This window comes from Fundulus heteroclitus, chromosome 14 (assembly GCF_011125445.2).
Source record: "Fundulus heteroclitus isolate FHET01 chromosome 14, MU-UCD_Fhet_4.1, whole genome shotgun sequence".
Taxonomy (NCBI): domain Eukaryota; kingdom Metazoa; phylum Chordata; class Actinopteri; order Cyprinodontiformes; family Fundulidae; genus Fundulus; species Fundulus heteroclitus.
This window is the reverse complement of record NC_046374.1, coordinates 35,257,340-35,275,917: the sequence shown is the minus strand read 5'-3', so window position 1 is coordinate 35,275,917 and position 18,578 is coordinate 35,257,340. Positions and strand designations below refer to the sequence as shown.

Here is an 18,578-nt window from a genome sequence, read left to right as displayed (position 1 = left end):
CACTATTCAATAAAAACTCACTCATAAGAACTGACTCTGTGTGTGCGTGCTGTGTCCGGGTTCATCCCAGAAAAATATATCATAACATGTACAAACTGTTAACCTGTTTATACCACCATAATCATCTAGAGCAGGGGTGTCAAACTCATTTTGGTTTAGGGGCCGCATACAGCTTAATCTGATCTCAAGAGGGCCACACGAGTTAACTCATTGCAAGATTAAATAGAACTAATAAAAGTGGACTTGTTGTTGATTTTTATATTAAATGAATTATACTTTTACACAATTATGAATAACCTCAGCATTTTTAAGAAAAGTATGTGCAATTTCAACAATACTTTTACTCAGTTAAACATTTACTTTTGCATTATCCATAGGAACTGATCACAGTGATTATACAATGTTGAAAAACATTTATTCACATTTTTTTGGAACTTAAAAACCCTGTCCTACATGACAAAATACATCAAACAGATAAAAATTAAGAAATGATTTAAAATCAATTTTCCACATCTGAAGCTCAGTGCTACCATCTGCTGATTAAAACACAGCGCCCCTCGTGGACAATATAGGAACTGCAAATTTTCAATTAAACGAAGTACATTTATTTTTTTAATCATTGTTTTATCATTCTCTTTCTTTTATCTCCTCTTTCTTTCACCTTTTCTTTTTTCTTCTTGTTCTTCCTTTCCTCTCCTACTTTCCCATTGTAGTGTCCATATCATTTGAAATATTCCCAACATGAATCATAATAAAACTATTCACATTCATAAATCAAGCGGAGCACTATGGCAAAAGCAGTACTGCTCCACTTGTGAAAGTCAAATCTGATGAGCTCTTTTTGGCATTAAGACAACAATTCTTATTGCCACATTGCCAGACAGGAGACTGGAAAACAAAACAAAAAAAGATTTATTTATTTTTTTATAATGATAATGCATTAGGCCACCGGGCCGGACTAAATTGTTCAGCGGGCCGGAACCGGGCCAAATGTTTGACACCCCTGATGAATAGGGATTCATCTTTTCTTCTTCTACAACTGTTTTTAAGAACTCAAAAGCACAATTCACCATAACACAGGAATTAACCAAACAAACTTCAACACAAAGGACACCAACAACAGGATGAAAACATTTCATAAAACAGTATAAATCATTTGCCATATTACTAGAGGGAATCACACAAAAAGAGGTAAGAATGGTGACATAGGAACCAGTTGGGACTAATCAGAGGAATGCAGAGAAAAGTAGGAAAGAATCTAAGCAGGAAGTATGAAGGGGCCCAGTAAACAAAGACTGAAGAAAGACCCAAAAGTATTGTAGGAACCGACAGGAGAAATGGCTAACACTATAATAATAGTCTAAACCAAAATGTAATGAAAACAATCGTACTAGAGAACCTTTCCAATTTCAGATTTACACATAAAGAAAATAAAATAAATTCATCATCTGCAAAGAAAATTATTAAACATTTCCAATAAGCATAAAATGTGAGCAATTTGTTAAAAGTTTGTAACCAAGCAAAATGTACAAGGCTGCAAAGAAAATTTTATGTGGAACGAAGATTGCTGTGCCCTGATAAAAAAATTTACACACAATTCTACAGTAATGCTGGTTTTCACGTTGTCAGCTGTCATCTGGTATCACTTGTGAATACAAGGTCGGGACAGCACCCACATCTGGGAAAGATAAAGAGGGTAGAGCATTACCAAACAGAGACCTGATCGGAAACTGTCCTCGTGATAAAAGGGGTTAAATTCAAATGCTCAATCTAGACAAATGAACCACAAACAGGCTTGATTCTGAGTCAACCAGAGATAATTAGCCTCATGCCTTGCACCTGTAATCTGCTCCAGTTAAACGCTCTCCTGTCAACAGATCTCCACCAGATTATTGAACGCTCTTGCCAGCACAGTCCAGCATATTGTCCATGTCCTTGATTAATCCCTACATCACAACCTTAATTTTATGTTCTGCCTCTCTCTACTTCAATTTGCTCTTTTCTGGTTTCTACCAAGCTTCAGATTTCTGGATAAGACCCTGTTCCTGTGACCTCCAAGCCTTGCCTATTGTCTGGATTTTATTATCTAACATCAGCTTCATCATGTATCACCCTCAGCTGTCCTTGGCCCTCATGTCTCCCTTTGATTCTGAATTAATTTCTACCAATCTGCCAGCGTGTCTAACTGCCATGTTGCTTCCTGTTGTGATGTCATGCAAAAAGTTAAAAAACAAAACAAGTGGACTTTTTTTTTAAAGTTTGAAGACGTTTCGCTTTCTATCCAGAAAGCTTTCTCAATTCAGAATGTATGGAGTAATGTGGAGTTCCAAGCTTTATACTACTGCCCAACAAAGGCCTTGTTATGGCTTAGATAACGTGCAAATTGAACCGAAACAGGTCCACCCCCTTAGTAATAGGGGGACTCCCCAAGTAGTGGAGTAAATTAATGTTTTTATTTCCCCGCTGTTCAACTCCACATAAAATTATCACTATGATTTCACACCAGCTGTGATCACTAGTTGCAGTCAGATAAATTTAAAATGTCTTTTCTGTTTTGAAACAACAAAAGTCCCCGTCTCAGTTCCTGAGAAAATCTGTGGGCAGAGGTGTGAGAGCAAAGCGGCCTACAAAGCCGACCCAGATCCACCAGTTCTGTTTGGAGGAACTGGTCCATTTTCCAGCAAACTGTTAAAAAGCTTGTGGAACACCATGTAAAATCTTTGACCCCAGTCATAATGTTTGAAAGGCAGTTTTAATAAAAATAAAGAAAATAAACTTTTAAACTGTTTATTATTTTTGGAATGCTGGAAATGAAAATTATTTTGGTAATTCTTATTGGTTCTGAATGTTATGTGTCTTTTTATACAATTAACGCACATGTCTGGGTTCATCTTTAACACTCTGAGATCTAAACACAACTAGTATCAGACAGTGTGAGCCTGTTCTTTCTGAACTAACTTTACTTTGATTATGTCTCGGCTTTAAACACAATTTCCTTTTGCTTTAAATTCTCATGTTATACATTTCAGCTAGATTAAGACTCAACAGTATTTATAATAAATGATCCAGACATGCGTACATTTATGTGTTCAGTGTATTTATAGCTCAACACTTTCAGCTAAATGGAATAGCAGATCATGTTTAAAAACTTTATTCTGGTGGAATAAACAAATGTTTTGGGGCTACAAATTATGTATGTATAAATTTCTTGAAATCGTTTAAATGTCATTGTTTCTAGGAAAAAAGGTGTGTAATTTATGCTCTTAAAGTCGGTTATTTGGCTATAAAAACAAAAACAGTTGACCCATGACACTACAACATGCTGCCTATAATAACAGCTGTTTTTTTTTACCATGGTGACAGACATGCAGTACGTTCAGTTCTTCCTGTTGCAACGTCAACAAAATCACGTGACCATGTTGGCGTGGTTTATGGCGTAATGGAATGAAGAGAGTGACGGTACAACTTCATGCTAAAATAGTCTTAACCCTCGTCAGCTCCTATGACCTCTGAAATATTCAGGTCTATTACCCATTTGGCACAGATTAACATTTTTCACGCCCTCACCAGTGATTCTTTGAGGTTTCCTCTCCTCTGCGATGGTGACGTCAGTGTATGACACAGCACGGTCCAATCTACCTGCAGAAACAAATAAACCATAGAGACACAGCAGATTTAACGTCACAAATGGGGGTCAAAGTTCAACAGCAGATCACAGGCATGCAATGCAGCAAAGTCTGATATCCTGTGGTAAGGTTTTAACCTAAGGCCATCTTTGTATCATGCAGCTAACAGAAGCATTCTCAGTTCAGACAGGGGATGTTTTGAGAAAAAAAATCTAATTAAAAATATATTGATTCACTCAGTCTGGCCTTTCTGGCTTTTTCCACCTCTGCTCTGAGCTGCTGAGCCTAAGTATTTAAAATCCTACACCTTCTTTATCTGTGCTCCATGTAACCTCATGGCTCCGATTGGGTCCCTCTCATTCACACACATGTATTCTGTCTTGCTAAAACTAACCTTCCTGCCTCTCTTTTCCAAGGAAAACCTCCATGTACTTTGGTTTTCCTCCACCTATTCTCCACTGCCACTGCAGATCACAATGTCATCTGAAACATAATAGTCCAGAAAAGATGCCTGTACAACCTCACCAATCTACCTATCCATCACCACAGCAAACAACAAGGGGCTCAGGGCCAATCCTTGATGCATTCCAAGAATCTTTATTAGCATTATGTAATAATGCTGATAATAATGAAATACTGAGATGTGGGCTCAGAATTCACATATGTTGGGCTATTACGCACTGGTGTAAGTTAAGTTGTTTAATTAAGCTTAACTAAAACTGCTAAGCAAAACTAAGATAAAAGGAAAGCTAAGGAACTACATACACACAAAAGAAACAAAAAGACAAATAAAATGGTTGAACCCATTATCAGAATGATTCAGTTTAGTTCTCTAACTTAGATCAGTTGTGGACCAGGATAAAGTTCATTTTAAAGAATGTGGAATGAGGTTACATTATCTTATGTAATTTAGAACAACATTTGGTATGTGTTTTAACCCATTCACAATGCAAATCCTACATTAAACAAAAACAAGAATAATGTTCAAAACGAACCATACTTGTGTTGACTCGGTGGTAGCACTAATGCTACCCGGGAAGCTAATGGCGCTATGATAGCCGACATTTTATGAGCTAATTTTAAAAGACTTTTATGCCATATTTTGTGGTAACGAGTGGACCAGACCTGCGATAGACTGGTGATCCATCCAGGGTTTACCCCACCTCACGCACGTTGAATGCTGGAGATAGGCACCAGGGACAAAGCGTGACAATACAAACATTAATATACCATTGGTGAATAAAACCCTTATGGAAATAAAGTTTGTCATAACCGTGAAAACCCATCAGCAAAGCTTGGTTTCCACATTGCTAGCAGAAACTAGCCTGTAAGATCCAGGGCTTTTTACTGTTACGCCAGTTCAGGACGTGACAAACTGCATTTCCTATGATGCAATGTGGTCAAAATGGCCACCAACTCCCATCATGCAACTTGGCCCAAAATGGCCACCGACCCTAACAACGAAACTACGAGATAACGTTACTATGGAGGGTTTTATAACGCAGTCGCACGCTGCATTCTGCTTTCTTACTTGGCGCCTCGCCAGACTGGGAAGACACACAGCTGTTCATCCTGTTGGGATTTTCCCCACGTGCCACGTGAGTGATCTCGCTGGTCTGAGATTTACCGAAGCAACTTCATCCCTGCACTGCCGATGCAGGAGGTCGACTTAAAAAGTACTTTGAATCCACTTCAATCAAAGACTGGCAGCCGTTTATCTCCCAGTGAAGTTATTTGTATAGCACATTTCAATACAGAGACAATGCAATGTGGTTGCTTCAAGTTGCATGCTTCTGTGGTTGGGATCCAGTCTGCACCATTTCATTATGTATGAATAATTACTGTGAATGCAGTTATTGAGATCCTCTTTCGCATTTTTACTGTTTAAAGTTTGATTCGCTTCTCCTCCTACAGTTTATGTCCGATTTCAACCGTTCAACTTTTAAACTATTCAGCTTCTTCTGGAATCGATGGCTATATCTTTTTGTACTTTTAACTTTTTAAAATATTCAGCTTTTTCTCCCATAGGAAATAAATGTAATTCACTAAAATTCCGCTCATTTCAGCTGCTTTTAGACATCTTACTGCTTCAGCCTACTTTCAGCTAGAAACGCCATTCAACTTTTAAAATGTAGTGATATCTTTCAGCTATTATGATATATTTCAGCTTTTTCATATCTTTTTAAAATAATTTTGGCTTTTCAAGAAATTCAGCAAATAACATGCGTTGCTATGGTCGTCAAGGAGGCAGTTATAGAGTGCACACTGTAGAAATCAAGTTCTTCTTCTCTGAACAACTTCTTCTCACTCGCTCAATTTTCAATCTATCCACATAAATTATATATCAAAACGTAGGAATTTTTGTCTGGATTCAGGAAATGTAACCCTCATTGGTGTAACGTTTATAGTTTTTTCACAAATCACCTCAGACCGCCAACAAGTCTCAACCCTCCTCATTCATTTCCAATGGAGCGATTGTGAAAAATGACACCTGAAAATTCCAAACAACACATGTTTTCAAATTGTCGCTACTCCTAAACCGTTTAATGTACAGGCATCAGACTTTCACACATTCAAGTCCAGACCTTCTGGCACTTACAAAAATAGAATTTTGTGGATAACTGTTACGGTTTGCCTGCAGGAACAATTTGTTCGGGAGTAGCGAATGTGCAAAATCCTGAAAACGCTTTGGACCTCCTTCCCCCCAAAGTATCCACCTTTTTACATCGTCACCATGCCTACATCGATTTTTGTACAAACATAAAAATGAATCGATAGCTTGTCCGGTTCCCCTATCCGTTACAAAATAAACCCAGAAAAAATTACGTCTCTAACCTTTATCGTTCCGGAGAAACCAAGTGCTGCTCGCGGGGTAAATTGCAGCTGAAACAGTTTCAGAACTCCATGCCCCCAAATTATGCACTTTTTACATCGTCACTATGCCTACACCGATTTTTGTACAAACATAAAATTAAGCAGAGTTGTCCTTCAAATCCGGCTGATACTCACAGTGCAGGAATTATTTTTTTATCTCCTATACTTTTTCAGCTAGAGCGGTTCGGGACCCTTTTTAAAGGATTTTTGTATATCCATAAAAATCCTGTTTGTATCATACTTTTTTACACCTTTATTAAAATATTTCCAGCAAAAACCGATAGCTTGTCTTCTTCTCCTATCCATTACAAAATAAAGACAGAAAAAATTACGTCTCTACCATTTACGGATCAGGAGATATAAAGTGTTGTGCGAGGCAATGTTCTCCATTATAATCCAATGAGGCAGAGTCTGAGCAAAGTGTCTGCACTTCAGTAGACCCGCCAGCTGCAGGCGTGAGTGAGTTTCCATGACGACGGAACTCTGCTGGCCAGAGGTTACTACAGGTCAGGGACAGGCTCTATTGGGATAGAATGGCAACTTTCGACACCCACTGCAGTGGCTGTGATGAATGTAGGAATCTGAAATTTCCTCTTAACATTTAAAATTTTTCAAGTGATTATCAGGCAAGTGTGAATTTTCTGTCACTTTTTGGATTTCACATGCTTTCCTATTGGGCCTCTGACTCCAACAGGACCTGGCAGGATGCCCAGACACGACCCCCCCCCCCCCCTCAGTGTTTAGAATGAGTTAGTAAATATTTGGTGCCATTCCCTCAGTTTTTTCTTCTTCTAATCACTCAGCTATTGTTCTTTCATGTTCAAATTCTTCAACTTTTTCAAATTCTTCAACTTTTTCAACTTCTTCAATGCTTTTCAGCTATTTTTCCTCTTATTCAAAAAACCTCTGCATCTTTTGCTCAATCATTCAGCTTACTGCATTCGCAAGTGCATTTTCGCAGGAAATGCAAATTTTTCTAGTTATCTGTTAATTATCCGTTAGCCTACCCTAAAATTAGTCCCACCAGCCACCACTGTAAATACTGAACCTGTCGTACTTTTTCTAGGCATGAAACCATAGTGCTGCCCACAGACGCTCATTTCTTACCTCAGTCAAGCTTCCACCTCTCTTTCCCATAACTTCATTGTATGAAGATGTATTAATTCAAACAGATTACTTTTAAACTTGCTGAAGCAGTTTATGTTTAAATTAAATGTTTATTGACTTGTCAGTAATATTTATTACTTCAACCAATAGTTATGCTTAGTGGGTTTAAAGTTGAAAGGTGTGATGCTAACATTAAAAGCACTTTCTTAAGTTTCACTCATAGTAGGTACACCTGGTCATCATCATCCAGAGAAGACAGATCACCCGCTATTACCATCTAATGTAGAACAGATTACTTCATGCTTGCTCAGTATGAGGGATTGCTGCAAAGCCATGGACAATGCAGACAACTTACCCTGTGGCTCTACGCTTCTCCAGGAGTGAATGCTGCTTGTCAGGACTTTGAAGCAATTAACTGGTTCCCTTATATAGGACATTTTTGACCAATCTGTATAATCTGATTGATTTTGACTTTGTAATGTGCCTCGAGATGACATGTTTCATGAATTGGCGCTATATAAATAAAATTGAATTGAATTTATTTAAAGATTAATGCATGCATGATAATTAATCAAGAAAGAAGAGGTTTTATTGTCTTTACATAACTATAATGACATCTTTAGTGATGATGTCACTAAACATATCATGCAGTAAGATCACAGATCTTTTGTAAGTCAATGTTTGAGTCACTTGTTTAACAACCTCACTCTGAATCTCCAGTGAAAACAGTTTTTAACCTGAATCTAAAGCTTTGAAGATGAGATCATTCAACAGGCTTGCAGACTGTTAAAGGTTCAAACCGTCGTTTTGTTGTCATGGCAATAAAATATGAGCTAATTCAGGTCATTCACAATGCAGGCAAGATTTGTTGTGCCGATGCAAGAACCTGCATTTCTCTCATGAGGGCCTGATGTCATCAGACATGAGAAAAAAATTAAACGACAGTCACAGGTAAAGCTGCAGTCACTATGCCATGACAACGTATTTATTCCCTTATTAGGGCTGAAGATCTCTTATGCTTTTGCCTTTTTATATCACATCTCAATGCTTCAGATCATCGAACAAATTTAAAAATCACATGAACATGTGTATGACAGCAACCACGAAAATAAAAAAGCTTATTCATAATGGGATAAAAAAAAAACATTGCAGAGCCAAAAATGTCTTCATTGTAGTCCGACTTGTGTAGGTGGAACACCACACAGGTTATAATGAAGTTTGATGCTATCAGCAGAGCTTTCTATGCACAATAATAACACATCTGTTGTGGCTCCCTGAATCCTGCGTCACCAGGCTTTCTCTTTATTTCATGCATGCAGTCATGACATTTATTTAACTGCATTCTTTCTCAACAATGAATGACGACAAGTTTTGATATTTATGATTTCAATAAAGGTCAAAGGGAGCTGAAGTTCTCACATCACTGACTGTGGGGGGGAAAGGCAACAAAAACAACCGGAACCAAAACCAAGCACATAAAGAGTCTAAATGAGACCAGACTCGGCTATAAAACGTTCTTTTAGAATGTAGGTTAAATAAAATAAAAAAATAATAATGAAAAAAAATGATTTTATTAAAAAAAAAGTTTACTTTTCTCACCAAAGAATTACATATTTTCTGATACAAATGATTGAATTGTTCTGCAGGAACCTTTAACACCCCCCCCACCCCATCACCACCCACACACTCGAAAAAAGCTATTTGACGAAGTTCATTTGGACTGTGTCTGTTTCAACACAAGCCACGCTGCTTTTCTCCCCTTTCATTTCAATCTACAGTAAATGCTTTGTGACACTTAGTTGAAGTGAGAATGAAACCGCAAACTAAAAAAAAACTATAAGAAGCATCTGACAACACTAAAAAGCAAAGGAAAATAACATTTAAAATGCGACATTCAACTTGCCTTCAACTCCTTTAACCTCAAATTTAGACTTTTAGATCCATTAGATGTTATAAACTGTCATTTATTTAAATTTAGACTACGCAGATTTATTTGTATGAACTCGAAAATACATAAAAGTTAATGTCTTTAAACTTGAACTGGCAGAAGAAAACTTTGTGTCGGATAACGATTTAGCTGATTAAGACGCAGCTAACTTTGAGTCTTCCTCACTTAGAAAAAAAATACAACATCAACATTTCTGTGGTGACTTTTCTGTGCAGCTGTGGTGCTTTCATGAGCCAAAAGAAAATGCAGACATTTAAGCTTCAAAACAGAAGAAAAATTATTCTCTTTTCTTTCATTTGTGTCACACGTCAAAGCGGTTTTGCTGCACTGCGACTGTCGCTGAGCTAAGCAGTCAGAGCCGCTCTGGTCTTAACGGGTTAACCCACAATACTTCATACTTCTGCCAGGTTTGGAATAATTATGGTTCTATTAAACTAAGAAGCTTGTTTTGGTTTAAAGACGAGACAGGGCATCTCAAAGCTATTTCAAATTTGCATTGACAGTTATTTGAAAAATTGCATGTCAAAAATTATTTACACCATTCTTAGTATTTAATTGAAAAATTGTTGTTGTCATTATAGAGTATTTATCTTTGGTGACATTGGAAGGCCTCCATGCCATCACCCTAATCTTTAGTTCCCTCCACAATTTCTCTATCAGATTAAAGTCGGGTCTCTGACATTAATATTACTTGTAGATAAAGTATTACTCTAAAGCTAAATATACCAGAAGTATGACTAATCCTGGGCTAAATTGTAGGTTATAGAGCTATTTTATTCTCGCTTCCTTTAACAGTGTCAAGGTTTAAAAATAAACGGATAATTCCCCACCTTCAGCATGACACTTATACATTAAAAAGCAGCAGGATGTGAATTTTTTTACTGTTTATGTGAAAACACACTGACCTTTGTGGTTTCTCCAGAGGCAGAGCAACATCAGCAACATCAGCAACAAACAGCCGGCCACAACAGGAAGTAGTATATGTGTGAGGGGAGCAGTAGGCGTTTGAGGACTGTGCCCTTTAAAATACAAAGATAGCGGGTTAGCTGGCCTATATGAGAACAATACAGACAGCTCTATAGGAGCAGTGGGTAGCAGGTTGTACTATTGCTAAAAAAGAAAATAATGTTCTAAACATTAGCAGTCACCACACACTTTATAAAGATGGGTGTTATTCAAATCTGGATCAAATTCATGTGATTTTACCTGTTCTGTCGCCTTCAACTGATGCCGCTGAAGTTTAAGAAACGGGTAATTCAGTTTCTATTCAGTTTAGTTCTGCATTGTGCCAAATTAAACCAGATGGCGCCTCAAGGCTCTTCGTAAACCACCCTGACAACTTAGTTTTAACGCTGTTGCACAAGATCCAGTTTTGTCCGTATTCAGTTCAAATCAGTTGGATTCAAACCAGTCGAATATGATTTTAATAAAAAAATTTAAATTACAAAATTGTACAAACATTTTATTGAAACAATGCAACATTATATTATTTATTTTATAATGAACAGACGCAAAAGAAAAATACATAAATGCACAGAGACATTTTACAGGCTGTAATTTTATAGTATAATAATAAAACTAAGAGTTTATTTGTGGCACTCTTGTCATTCCATACAAATATAACTGAATACTGCAAACAGGCAAGTAAAAGACCATCATTTTAAAACACATTTCCACAACCTTCTAGGCATCCGTCTCACCTCTGACAGCCAGCCATGCTTCTGGGGATTCTCCGACTCCAGAGACGTTGCACTTGTAGAGTCCTTCATCAGATCTAGAAACACGTCGGATGGAAAAGTTTCCCGTAGAGCTGGTCCCAACGAGGACGCCATTTTTATAGAAATGAGTAAGATTGTAGACAAACGATAAGGCTCTGCAGTGAAGAGTCACGTGTTCCCCTTCCCTCACTGGATGTCCAGGACTCTCCAGGATCAACGGTCCTTCTGGAAACACAATGTGGTGGAAAACGAGTAAAAAAGATAACCAGACTCAAGCAAGCAAAGTTTTAATGACATTATTTTACTCTTCATAGCCAACATATACGATCTGTCTGAGCTGTACCCAGATACACTTTGACATTACCAGAAAACATCAAAGGATGTGTGTTTGGTCTTAGATAGTGGGTCTTTGACACTTTCACACATGTAGTGCAGTTTCCTTTTGAAGGAAACACCACAAATAATAGCTCTTTATTACCATTTAGTTCCCACATTACCCACAACGTCAGAGAAAACCGCCTCATAGTTACATCTGTGTCTTTTTGATTCGCTGCTTGACTCACTGGAGACATTTGTGGCCTTCAGGCAACCATTTTGAGGTATTTCTAACGTCAGAAATAATGTTGTTCTTGATACACCAGGGACGTTAGAAATAGTCTCGAGAAAGCCGAAAAGCTCAAACCAGATGTAGACAACACTGCTGTCTTATCATTAAATTAAAGTGGCATAGTTTAAAAATATTGAACATCCTAAAGTGACGAACTAGATAAGATGTATTTAAAGTTTTTTTGTGAAAGTTTGACTGCATTCTTTATTTTGTTTAGAGGACTTTTGTCTCTGCCAGACCACATTCAGGTCACCCTTCCTCATACTGAATCAGTGTAGGTGAACAAATATTTCAGATCAGCTCCTTTTCTGTTCCAACCCACCAGTAACAGTGATGTTGACTTGATTGCTGCGTTCTCCTGCTGCAGATTCACACCAGTAAACTCCAGAGTCTACTTCATACAGCTCAGGAAAGGAGCACATAGAGGCATTTCTATGGGCTGGGGACGGACAGAGTTCGTTTCTTTGTCTTGACGTGTTTCTTCTGACTCTCCACTCAGACGAGTTTCCCTCACAGCTCAGAGTAACAGGCTCATACTGGAAGAACTGGGATCTGCTGGGAAGGACTCTGAGGCAACCTGCAAAGAGGAAAGAAAACCTGCAGTAAGCAAACGTTCTGACTGATTTAAAATGAAAAACAATAAATTACATTTTGTCTGCAGCCTTTTAAAATCGTCAATCAAACGCTTTCATAAAATGACATGACTGGTAACAATAACGTTCTCCTGCAGTGATGCAGCAGGGAGCTGGGAACATCGACGGCTGCTCGGCAGATCAAATCGATTCGACCCGATGCATCAGTAACGATCAGAGACCAAACACTGATGCAGGAAACCTGATCTTGATGAACAATAAAATGTTTTCCCCACGAACAAACTGCTTATTCAGCAGAAGAGGTCTCTCCTTAAGATAGATCTTAGTTTTGTTTTCATTTTAGTTCCGATCTTCAGAGAAAAACGTTTTTTGGGATTATCTCCGGATAATAAAGTCTAAATCTGAAAAGTCAGTCTTAAAATCATTAAACCACAAGACGTCTCTTTAATAAGTGAGTTTTTGAAGTAGATTAAAAGTTATTTCTACTCACCAACTACAGCGCAGAGCACCGCTATCTCCATCCTCAGCTGCTGTTCTGACGGAGAGGCGCTTTACCCATTGGAGGGAGTTCTTTACACCGCTAAAGAGTGTGTCAACCACACCACAGCTTCCTGCTAAGTCGGTCATCCTCTGGTTCAAATCTGTAAACATCTTTGTGCAAGAGCTGTAAAAAAAACCAAAAAGAAATCCTCTGATGCTCAGAAAAGTTTTTGGCCCACCAGAGTCTGCAGGAAGCAGCAGAAAGTGATCATCTCATCACTGTCGCCTCGGATGCAGTTTGCAACTCAAGGTTATATCAGCTTGAGATGATCAGCGGCTTCCTCTAGAGGTGGCACCTCCTCAGCGATTACAGCTAAACTGTTTCAAGGATGAGAAAATATTACCTCCCAGTTTTAAACATTTTAAAATCCATTTGAAAACATGTGCAGATATTATTTTGTAATTGAATAGATATCGCTGGTTTTACGTCTCAAAGGCCTCTGCACAGCACAGGATCTACGGACGCTCGATTCTGATTAGTCCTTATTATTAAGCAACAGAACATGAAAGTGGCATGATACAAGTGTATTGAAATTACTTAAAATATAATAGGAAAGTTACTTTATTGCAGTAATTCTCCTGAAACTGAAATCGGTGCATTATATATTCATTTTACACAATATATTTCATTTTAACTAATATTTTCTGTTGCTTTGGAGGTTATGGATTACAGCCAATGAAAACCCACAACTCAGTTTTAGTTGTCAGACATTATAATATCCCACTGGACCAGTTAAAATGGATTTGTAATACAGAAATGTGGACCTATTGAAAAGTCTCTCTATATGCGCTCAATGCCTTTGACTGACTTCCTGCATCACTGCTGAGTGGCACTGATGCGATCTGCCTGTGGCTCTGCTGAGATGTCCAGGAACTCCATGATGCTTTGTCACCGTTCAATCATTTTTAGAGCACATCATGCTAGCTTGACCACACTGTGGTCCAGCAAAATGAAAAACGTTAAGAAAGGGGTGCAGTGGTGGCTCATGGGTAAAGCCACGACCCGTGTGCACAGCCCTCAGTCCTCGGCACTGCTGTCCCAGATTGGAGTCCCAGCCCGTGGACCTTTACCGCATGTCTTACCCCACTCTTAACGCCCCATTTCCTGTGAGCCAACAGTCATCTCAGAAAGTCAAACTCGTATATATGGTGAAGATTGTCACCACAGTGGCAACTCAGAAACCCTTTGATGAGCACTGAGGTATGCAAAATGCTGACAATACAAAATGCAGCATTCAAGGGTGAGGACATGGAGGCCTTCAGATCAGCAACAGTCAACCAGAACCAACGTATGGTCAGAAAATCCAGAGATTGCTCCACGAGCCGACAAACAGCAGACGCATGTGGCAAGGCATCCAGACAACAAGGATGCACACAGACATTTTCAATGCACTCAATACTTCGACCAGTATGAAGCTCTCAACCCCTGTGAGAAAATCCACACCTCACCTTGATGAACAGGCATTCAGTCTTGAGACAGCTGATGTCCAGAGAATCTCGAGAAGACTCAATGCTCGGCAAGCAGTGAGTCCCGGCAGCATACCGGGACAGGTGCTTCAAGACTGTGCTGGCCGGCTGTCTAATGTTGGCATAGACATCTTTAATACCTCGCTACCCCATGCCGTTACCCTCTCCTGCTTCAAGACTGCAACCATCATAGAAGTGGCCAAAAAACCCACAATGTCATCATTGAACGACTGCTGGCCAGTAGTACTCACTCCAATCATAATGAAATTGCTTCGAGAGTCTGGTGAAGGACTACATCATCGCTATCACCAACCCCCCTATCAATTAACCAGCAATGGAGCAAGTGAGGAGCAACAGATTCCCCTCCCATCCGCACAACTTTCTACAGAGAGACAATAGAGAGTGTAACGACCAGCTGCATCACTGTCTGGTTTGTGGCCTGCAATGTCTCAGACTGGAAGTATGTAGAGCATGGTGTAGACTTTAGAGAGAATCATTGGAACATTGCTTCCCTCCATCAATATCACTCCTCACAGACACTGCCTGACCAGGGCTCAGACAACCATAAAGACCCCTCCCACCCCCATCCTGGACTGTTTACCCTGCTGCTGTCGGGGTTCAGCAAATGCATTATGCCTTACATAATCCCACTGAACTGTGATAACAAGGCCAACTGACTGGACTTGCCAGGGTCCAGCCAAAGACTGTCTTTTGGGGGCAAACGAGAGTCTTTTTATTGAATCATTTCATTTTGCAAAACAAATCAGGCTTGTCTAGCATTTCTGTATTACAAATATTAGAAACTTATGGACAATCTTAAATATCCTCTTCATGGCATCATCAATGGAAAACAGTCTTTTCAGTCAAAGGCTTATTCAGATTGGTTGTAAAACGGACCACTAAAGAAGATCTTTCCTGCCCACAGCCATCACCTTCTATAATAACTCCTTGATCAAATGAGTTCCAGCAACCTTTAATTTCCCTTTGGGATAAATAAAGTATTTTTGAATTGAATTGAATCATCCAGGTCTCTGGCAGTTCTGAATCCCTAGAACCTTCCTGGTACTCCAGTTGGCGACTGCTCCTCCGTTCTCGCTGGTACTCAACCACCACTGGGCCTGTCCACCCTCCACCGTGGATCTAGTCCAGTGCCACACCTCTGCTCACCGGCAGCAACCGCTACCTGTCAGTCTTCCTCTGTGCCCCCGATTTGAAAAAACATACTACAGTCATAGAAATATAAGGGGCAATTTACCTCCTTACCAGTGTGGTGATAACAATGCATTATTTTGTTGGGGACTGGTTTTAATTTAGTTCTTAACTGTTAATTTTTGTTATGTTTTTTGATTAATTTTCCTTTATTGTTTTTGATTTTCCCAGTAGTTTAGCTACATTTTTACAGCCTAGGTGAAGAGTTTGTTGACTACAGATAAATAACCGGAAGTTTAAGTATTTTGTTAATAATCTTCTGTATTTGGAGGGAAGTTGTGTTTATTCTGTGTGTAGAATCTGTTATTTGAGGTCACCAGGGCACTAATTCGCTCCTTCATTTATTGCTCCATAACACCACACATTATGGCAGGTATTCATAAAAAATAAACCTGACAGAGACTGAAAGCTGTCTGACTATTAGCACTTGATAAGCAGGCTGTGCACTGATTGGGTAATTTGAATAAAGTTTCCACCTTGTTCATAGACAAAGAAACCAAAACATTGTTGGCACTATCTTTAGTTTCTGTCAGACGCTATGAAATACGAGCTGGCTGTTGCTAAACACAGTAGCATGACCTCAAAACACATGTTGGAAAAACTCTAAGGAAATCCCTTGTAATTTCACTGATTAGTTTACAGAGTGACTCATGGGGTTTCCCCGGATACACCAAGTAAATATTTACCCTTATCTCTCGTTATCAGAGCTCTGCCAGCGTGTTCTTTACATGTATCACTGGAACAATAGCCATTTTCCTACTAAGACTTTGTTAATGTTACTTTATTGTTGTTGTTTTTGCTTTCAAAATATTTTTTTATTTTGGTGTTTTACTTTTATTCTCTTCACCACTTTAAACCTCACTTCTTAAACAAGAACAAATTAATGCTGGAAATATTTTACTAGAAGTGATGCTTCAGACTGCAGCTTTCTCATTTCTAGTGACTTTCTCTATCAAATCTGCCGGTTCTCCCTCTCAAACCCTTGGCTGCCATAAAGTATTTCCACTTTAAATGTTGTCAGAATGAAAGGTGAAGCCTTTCAGGGGTCTGCAGGTGTTTTCTTTTTCTGTTGCTGACGGTTTGCTGAGCCATAGGGTCTTTACCAGCTTATATCTGTCACTGGCTTTTCTATTATGTCTCACTTATGTCTGAAAACATTCTTCTGTAACATTACACCATCTGCTGGAATCTGCTCTCCTAGTAAGCCTAGAAACATCTAGTTCTCTGATTATCACTCCAGATTTCCTAAATCTAAAGGCTGCTTTAGTCGGTTAAAATAAAAAGAAAGGTACACCCAGCCAGCATGAGTGAACGAGCAACACTTCAGATTCTTTACAGACATGAAGCTCTGCTGACCTGTTTAAAATGATCAGACTTTAAGTTGATCAAATGTTCTGAATCTGCTTTGTTAGTCCATGACCGCATTATAGAAACAAGGAGAAACGGTTCCCAGCGTCACTGTCAGATCCTACCTTTACTTCAGGCTTTAAACAGCTGAAGACTCCTTGTTGTTGCTTGACTGAAACCCAAGGATCATATGACAGACTCTCTGCAGGAAGCAACAATCACGTGATGTCACTCTGTTTTGATTGGCTGAAACCTGTTACGCAATGGAACAGCTTTTCCTTGAGTTTTGGTAACAGTTTCCATGAGAATGATGAGTCATGCATTTTTTTTGTTTTTGTTTGTTACATTCCCAAGTCTTTATTGAATCGCCATTTATCTCAATTCAATTACTCAAAGCAAAGAGCTTTGAGTAATTGAGTAAAACTTATACTTTTTGTTGTTTAGAATAATAAAAAAAAGTCTGATGAGCAACATGTAATGTTTTACTAGTTGTTTTAAATCGGGCATGTCCAAAGTGGCCCTCGGGTCATTTGCGGCCCTTGTACAGATTTTGTGCGCCCCCCCCCCCAACAGCATTTCAAAAGCGAACCTGCCAGTGGCGGCTGGTGCTAAAAAAACTGAGGGGGGCGCACACAAACAAACAAATGAAAAACAAACAAAACAAATCTTAAAAAAATGGCACTATTTGAACATGAATTTTGCCCTCCTTTCCTTCTGCCCAGCAAATTTCTCAATTATATTCTTGTTAAAGTCAGTCATCTCTGTGACTAGTCTTTTCTCCATTGACAACATGGCCAATGCATTCAGTCTGTCCTGAGTCATTGAGTTTCACTGAAAAGTCTTGATTCTTTTCATAGTTGAAAAGCACCTTTCAGCTTTCAGCTGTGGTCATGGGTGTGGTGATGAGGATCTTCAAGAGCGTGACAGTTTCTGAAAAGACTTCTTCTAGATTGTTTTCCTGATTTTAATAACATTTGCTGCCAATTTTTAAGGCTGTGTTATGAAATGTGTTACAGCATTTTTGTGGGACAAGATTATACAAAATTCAGTAACCAAATGTTTTATTCCCCATTACCCATAAACTTCAGTACAACTTAAATAATAAAATATCTTGCTGACAAACATTACATCAACATACCTACACAGCATAGACACAACTAAAGGTATTTCTAACTACAACGCACATCTTCCTAATATATTAAATAACATTACTATAAACCAGTGTAACAGTGATTTTCCACAACAACTCACCTCTGCTGCAATCCTTTTTTTTTTTTTTTTTTTTTTTTTTTTTTTTTTTTTTTTTTTTTTTTTTTATTTCCTTTATTTAACCAGGTAAACCCCGTTGAGATCTGGATCTCATTTTCAAGGGGGACCTGGGCAGAAATCTGCAAAAACACTACAACCTGGTTACAAAAATAAAACCAAGACCCTTTCATGGTCTTCTACACTGAGTATCCAACGCTTCTTCACTGGCTGACTACTACCTACACTGCTTTATCCAACCATGGAGTGCAGAGATCACTTGCCTGCTGCTGAATT

The 18,578-nt window shown here is 38.7% G+C and overlaps 1 protein-coding gene across 3 annotated transcripts; it reads right to left on the bottom strand.

The window, feature by feature from the left end:
- Positions 1–884: 884 nt before the first annotated feature.
- LOC105923729 (high affinity immunoglobulin gamma Fc receptor I) lies at positions 885–17,215 on the bottom strand. 3 transcript variants are annotated; one of them, XM_036146801.1, is made up of 7 exons: positions 17,162–17,215; positions 12,964–13,137; positions 12,203–12,457; positions 11,256–11,498; positions 10,461–10,574; positions 3,568–3,639; positions 885–1,678 (listed from the first exon to the last, which is right to left on the bottom strand). In XM_036146801.1, the coding sequence occupies exons 2-7, from the start codon at positions 12,992–12,994 to the stop codon at positions 1,626–1,628; spliced, it is 768 nt and encodes a 255-aa protein (XP_036002694.1). In that variant the 5' UTR covers positions 12,995–13,137; positions 17,162–17,215; the 3' UTR covers positions 885–1,625. The 3 variants fall into 3 exon arrangements, with proteins under 3 accessions (XP_036002694.1, XP_036002695.1, XP_036002696.1); XM_036146802.1 differs by having other exon boundaries at positions 12,964–13,331; positions 17,162–17,192; XM_036146803.1 differs by lacking the exon at positions 10,461–10,574.
- Between the last annotated feature and the right edge of the window lie 1,363 nt (positions 17,216–18,578).